The 7,179-nt window shown below is 33.2% G+C and overlaps 1 protein-coding gene across 1 annotated transcript; it reads left to right on the forward strand.

Annotated features, from left to right (window-relative positions):
- The first annotated feature begins 10 nt into the window (after positions 1–10).
- On the forward strand, positions 11–5,997 carry LOC106065612 (mitotic spindle assembly checkpoint protein MAD2A-like). The gene is made up of 5 exons (XM_013224471.2): positions 11–290; positions 1,997–2,143; positions 4,261–4,381; positions 4,484–4,584; positions 4,831–5,997. The coding sequence occupies exons 1-5, from the start codon at positions 224–226 to the stop codon at positions 4,995–4,997; spliced, it is 603 nt and encodes a 200-aa protein (XP_013079925.1). The 5' UTR covers positions 11–223; the 3' UTR covers positions 4,998–5,997.
- The last annotated feature ends 1,182 nt before the right edge of the window (positions 5,998–7,179 follow it).

Below are 7,179 nucleotides of genomic sequence, written 5' to 3' on the forward strand. Positions count from 1 at the left end.
CAAAGCTGTAAACAGTTTTTGAGATATCCCCCTTACCCTTTCAGAGAAAATATTTATTTTAGATCTAGACTCTTGATCTAGATCTATAATCAATTTAATTTTCAAAATAGATCGACTCTATAAAATTTGGAGATAAGAAGCCAAAATTTTACTTTTTTTTTTACATAATTGATTTGTTCCGTTCGAATCAAGTTTTTCATTTGTTTATCGCGGGACATTGAAAATGGCGACAGCAACTAGCAATGTCATAACTCTAAAAGGCTCAACAGAAATTGTTGCAGAGTTCTTTCGTGAGTATTATTTTTTCAAAATATTCTTTGCTTATCTTATCTTATATGATACAGAAGTTACTTCAAAAATAAGATGATTACGTCCTACGCGTCATGCATTTAATCATGCATATTCATGACCTAAAATAAAAAGTAAAAACACTAATTTTGACTTTCTTTAAAGAGTAAAATCATTAAATTTAAAATAGATCTATATAAAAATTACTAAAACAGTCTTTAAAACTCTGCCAAGGCCTAAGTCACCGGTTTTCCTGGCTAGTTCACTAGTTCAGCCTCCAGGCAACCCGGATTCCATGCTCTAATTTTACTAATAGTAAACTAATAGCGCTAGTGAAGAAGGAGCTTTTGTATAAATTGGTCCTAGTCCTAGAGCAGAATTTAAGTCATTCAAGTCATTGGTTAATTACTTAATATGCATGATGCCTAGGCTGCCGTAGGACGTAATCATCATTGACATCATCTTTTTTGAAGTAATGTCTATATAAGATAAGATAAGAGCATATGGAACGAGAAATGTGCCTTTATTTTTATCTTTGTGTCTTTCTGAGTATTTTATTAAATTTTGTATTTGAAGATTAGATCTATCAATGTTTTATGTAATAATAATTCAATAATTGCTACTGTACTTTACTTTTAAGTCTTCTATCCTGAAGGCTTTCTAAATTTAGTGATTTTACTTTTATTTTATCAATAAGAAGAAATCTAGTCGATGAGTTTTTGTCATGTGTAGATCTAGATCTACAACTACAAGCTAGCTAGAGGTTAATAATAATAGATTAATAGCCAGATTAGAGTTTTGATTAGATTAGAGTGAAAGTAATGAAGTAAAGTAAATCATAGATATAGATAGAGCTAGATTTAGACATCTAGATCTAGAAATTAATTAGACTATCAACTGATTTCATTTATATAAATTATGAACTTTACTTGTTTAGAATGTAAAGATTGAAGGAAATAAACAAATTATAATCGGGTCTTGAGCTTCAAGAAATGTGACAAATGTCAGAGAAAGTGGACAAAATGGCTGGGTTGTGATCTAGAAATTTACTACTACTAGATCTAGACTACTATTTAAATTTTTAATTTCTGAAATTTAATAAGTAGACTATCATCTACAGAACTCAGTTTCAACTTTGACCTTTGGACCGGGGGGTGGGGGTGTCTCTCCCAGCTTAGCCAGCAGCAAGCTCTCCTCTCACTTGTTCCAATGCGCTCAGTGTTAGCTGTTAGGTCAAAACACCACACAAAAAAAAAAAATCATAACTTTCTAACTGTTAAACTAACTTAAAAACATGCAGCCATAATTTATAAACCATTGAAAGTTCTAGATAAAGCATTTTAATGAAGTACTAACAAAAAAAAAAGTTTTTTCAAAGATAATTTTTTTATTTCAACTCCCTAACTTTACTTATTTAAGTATGTTCATTTATTATTATGTATATTATAAATGACTGGTGAGAAAGAAATATAATATATGCAATCTAATGATACTTGAAAGCATTTTACAAAAGAGAAATTCCTTGCATATCTGTATTCTTATTGTTTTATTAGTGGACATCTTTAGTAAGGCTGAATTTCCATTTGTTTGCACCAGTAAAGACAAAAATTGGAGTGCAATATTTTGATACAGATGTATAGATTTAATTTATATTAATAATATTAATGTTAATTATCTCTCTATATAATAATTTGTATGATGTCGACAGATTATGGCCTCAACAGTATTTTGTACCAGCGTGGACTCTATCCGCCGGAAACATTTACGCACACACAACAGTGGGGGCTAACCATGCTGGTCACCTGTGATAAAGATTTACAGGCCTTTCTTCAGCAGATTATCTCACAAGTTAAAGGTTTTATTTTTTAATTTCTTCAGTTTCATTTCAAACTTGTTTATAGCAGATAAGTAACTATCCAACTGATTGCAGGGTAAATTCGGCTTAAATTTTATTGGTCCCTTCTTCATTCTCATTTTTAATGTTGGAGCTTCGAGGTGACTAGACCGATATATGAGATGAACTGCACAGTGGTTTCCAAATCAGGGAGCTCTCCAAATAGTTTTCTTTCAATAGGCTGTTTTGGGGCCAGCAGGGTGTCCGCAGCCTCCTGAATTTCCAGAATGTCCTAGAATTTCAAAAAAAACACAAAAAGTCCTGGAAATATCCTGGAATTTTAAAATATCTCCTTGAATGTCCTGGAATTTGCCGATCGAAAAAAAATGGCAGAAGATGGGCCGTCGCAGCGGAAATAAATTCGAAATTAGCATTTCCGAGTGTGCGTAGAATGTGTTTACTGCTGCTTGACAATAGATAGATCTAATCTGTTTATAGAATAGTATCATTATCGGATCAATTTTTCACTGAACACCTTGATTTTCATCCCAATTGGAACTACCTAAATGTATCTTTTTAGACTTAATTTTTCCTGTTTCATTTTGTGCCCTTATATTTTCATCGGGCTACATTATTAGCTCATATTACTTCTGTGCACTGGCAATTTAATAAATAGGTCTAGACCAGTTTTGAGCTTCCGAATATGTTGTTTCATTCTGTTGTGTCCGGTCCTGAGTCAAAAGATTAGACGTTGATCTTGTGTCTGGGTAGCTTATAATAGACATCATCTTTTTTGTGATCCGGATGAGAGCTGTCCGTTTCTCATTTATTTTATTTTTGTTAGTTTCTTCATTTCTTCTGGATAGAGTGCAATGTTTAATTGTGAGTTTGTTCTCCCACTCTTGGTAAGTGTGTCAGTTTTTTTTTCTGTTGTTGGGGGAGCTACCACCTTCTACCAAGTGCATCCCCAGGTGGCCGATTGGGGAAGGACCCTTAGATATAAAGGTTAGCTGTGAATAAACAGCTGCTGACCAACTGGAGGATGATGTCGAGTATTCCAGTGGTTAGAATATTTACTAAAAACATCTCAAATATCTAGGGAAATGATTGCAAAAAGCGAGTATAGGGCGCTTTAACTCTAAACTGGATAGATGAAGCTCGTTAGATAGGTATAGCAGTTCATCTAGGAGAGAAAACTCAGAAAATAAACACCTGCTGCCTTGCAGATGAACTTGGATGATCAAAGGCTTTTGGTGCATACCCAAAAAGAAAAGCAGGCTGAAGTCAAGAGTCAATGGGCCTCCTGGCGCATAACACATTGACATGCAACCTTATCTATGTTGGAATTGGTTCCATCATTTTATATAAATTTTTAACAAGTTCTCTTAATGCAGTCTTTAAGTTTTATTTATAGCATAAAGTTCTATTTATAGCACCTGTGCTTAACACTTTTTTGTCACCACAAAAAATTAAATCACAGTCCCATTGGAAGCAAGCCTCTTTTGACTTTGGTGCACTGAAGTTTTGATTGGGCTAGATAGCTGAATGTGGCCCGCAAGCTGTAGATTGAGCAGGGTTTGGTTAATGATCCTCAAAAGTTATTTTAATATTGTATTGAAATATTGGTTCAATTGTTATATTTGACTTCACTTGATCCTACACATGCCTTTCTTAGCCTTAGCTGTATTCAACACATAAATAATTGGTTAGTGATATTTTGTTCAACTTAGAATTTCAAGTTTTCTAATTCCCCTAGAAAGTATTATATATACAATTGGTTAATATGGTTCCCTATGTCAGACCTATTATCTGTGATTACAGCTACTGATGTCTAAGTTATGTTGTGTGCTATTACAACAACTGACATCTAAGTTATGTTGTGTAATTGAAACCTGTATGTTTATTTCATAAAATCAAATCCTGTAGGTAATGACTGATGTAATTTTTTTTAGAAACAGGTTTTAAACATAATTCACTACTTGAAAGAATAAATTAATTATTTATTTATATGGATCTTATTCACATTTCATCTTTCTTTTCATGGTGTATTTATATGTCAGTTGCATTTATGTATATAATGGAATGTTTTGTTTGTATAATTGCTTGTTCATTGGTTAATTGTTGTTTTCATTTACTAGCCTGGTTGACAGAAAAGACTATTGCTAAATTAGTAGTTGTGATCAAGGAGATAGCTACCAATGAGGTTGTCGAGAGATGGCAGTTTGATATTCAGTGTGACAAAAGTGTTACTAATGAAACGTAAGTAGAAATTTATAGTATTTATTAAAAAATTGTTTGTGACCCTTTTTTAAAAATAAAAAATACGGAACGAATTTCTATTTTTATTTCTCTTTCTTTTAGAAAACGTGAAGCCTCAGACAAAGACATAAAAGATGGCATTCGCTCTGTTATCAGGCAGATCACAGCTTCTGTTACATTTCTTCCTCTGCTTGAGTCTGCATGTAAGTGTTATTGTTTCATTTCAAATGTCTATCAACAGGACATGAAATTTAACAGAGATTTAACATAAACTAAGATAGATACATTATAAATGTCATTAATCTTGACAAAATTTTACAACTCAGAGGCAGAAATAATTCAGTTATAATTTTAAAAAATTTCTTCTTCCAATTGGAAAATGGGTGTAGGATCAATTGAAATAAGATCGCTTTAAGCATTTTATTTTATTCAAAATGTCTTCTCGTCAGGTTGTTTTGATATCCTAGTGTACACTGACAAAGACCTTGAAGTCCCAGAACAATGGGGGGAGACTGGACCACACCTCATCTACAACTCTGAAGAGGTCAGGCTGAAATCATTCTCCACGTCCATTCACACTGTCAAGGCAGCTGTAGCTTTCAAGAAAATGACATAAACATTGTGTGCTCCATCTCACTTTCTTTTGCTCTGAATCAGTAATGTTAATGTAAAACATTGATATGGACATTGATACGCATGAGTCCTTCAGCAATACACTGTCTTAAGACATAATTGTTGGGACTCACATATTATCTATGTAAAAAAAAGACTTGATTTTGTTGATCTATAAAAAGTAAACACTATCAGTTTGAATTTGAACTACCAGTATTGCTTTTATTCCCAAGATATTCTATTAAAACGGTTTTTATTTTGTTTAGATTAAAAGTTTGCTACAAAAAGATTTTTTTATATTATTATTATGTTTGGGTTATACCATTTTAAGAATAATTTTTCTTGAACCAATAGAGACTGGTACATGTTTGGTCTGTGTTGTCCATTGACCCATATGTAATGGGGTTGAGTTTGGCTGCCTGTGCATATAATATCATGTGGTGTGGGGGTTTGCCCTGACTTTGTAACATCATAATATCTGTACACTATTTACATGCTCTAGTTGTGAAAATTTGCTGGTACAAATAAAAGCATTTTTAGTACAAGGTGCAAAACAAAAAGGTGGTTGTACATTTTATATATGTGCACGACATACACTGACTCTATTCAGGTAAAGAGATGAGTCTGGCTTGGTTTCAACTGGCATTCAGTTTAGATACTCAGTGAATTTGTTAGCATTAAGTTTATTTTTGGCATTGATTAATTTTGACTTTTACAAATTCTTAGTGAATTAGCAATTTAACTCCTTTTATATCTAGTAAAAGAGAAAAGTTCTTATCAGTCCTTAACTCCATTTTTTTCCTGCCTTTCTTGTGGCCAGCACCACATGTAAACTTTTGTCTACCCCGTGGTCCACAGAATTTTGAAAACTTTACTTACTTTTGGTTCTTTGTATAAGTTTGAAGTTGTTTATAGAATTGCTCTTTTACATTATGTCTTGATCATTGACCTAGTGAATTGTTGTAAATACTCACACAGTTAATAAATCATATTTGTTAACAGTAGTTTGCTTTGTTTTAAATATTTTTGTAAGAATAGTTTTGATCACCTAGGTCTCGTCTCCATGCTAACATTTGGATCATATTATTCTTTATTAAGTAACTATAAGGTTTTTAAATAATTATATAGGCTGTATTTTTCAAACTGTGAAGAGTTATGTAACATTTTTTTAGTAACTGAATATCAGAACACAAATAACATTCTGTTGTTAATAAAATAGTTATCAGGCTGTTATCCTCCCTACATTGGTATTCCTCTGAATTATTTCTCCCTGACTTGCCTCAAAAAAATCCTGGACATTAAGCGGTAAGCCAAGATGTCACAGCAGTACTCCAAAGAGAAAATCTGCATACAACTGTGGTGGGCATGAATGCCGAATGGATGACTTCCATGTCTTGAAATGGCTCCTAATGATTTGCCCCATGAAATACACATTTCCAGGCCTGGGCCTATGAATACTCCTTAATGACCAGTTCACACTCACAATAGGAAAGGGATCTCAAGGTATACTAGGGACGCAATTAAGTCTCCCTGGGAACATCCTTGAGAGCTTTTAGCAAAGACTGCTATTTGGAAGACTTGAGCAAATGATAGAACATCAGAAACTGATGCCCAAAACAAACTTAGGAGAACAAAACATCCTCGGCAGACGTAAAGCATCAGCTTCAATACCATGACCAGCATGCAGTCAAACATTTGGGCACTAATAGGCCTAACCAGCCAAATACGGGGCACAAACAACCAAGCCCTTACCCCCGGATGATAGAAATAGTTTTCATCACTATCAATAGTCCAACTCCAAAGTAATTAGTTTACATTCTCACTTCAGCTTTTTTTTTTTTTAGATCACAAAAGTGCATCAGAAATCCACATACAATTAATCAATGGTTGTGGTGTTGGAAAAAAATAGGCTTTATGGAATTTCTTTTTTTAAGAATCTCACAATCATTTATGTAGAGTTTTGTTGGACGCCAGGAATGTCAGTTTGCTTTACTCTGGTCTAGAACATATATGTTAATTATTTAAACCTTTCTAGAAACAAATATTATTTGTATTATGCAGAGTAGGCCTACTTTGATTTAAATGTAGAATGATACATAACATGATAGGAAAACAAGTTGATGGTGATATGTGAATTCATAGCATGAGTAAATCTAGCTGTGTATGTTGAAGTAGCAGACTAATAT

This window comes from Biomphalaria glabrata, chromosome 2 (assembly GCF_947242115.1).
Source record: "Biomphalaria glabrata chromosome 2, xgBioGlab47.1, whole genome shotgun sequence".
NCBI lineage: Eukaryota > Metazoa > Mollusca > Gastropoda > Planorbidae > Biomphalaria > Biomphalaria glabrata.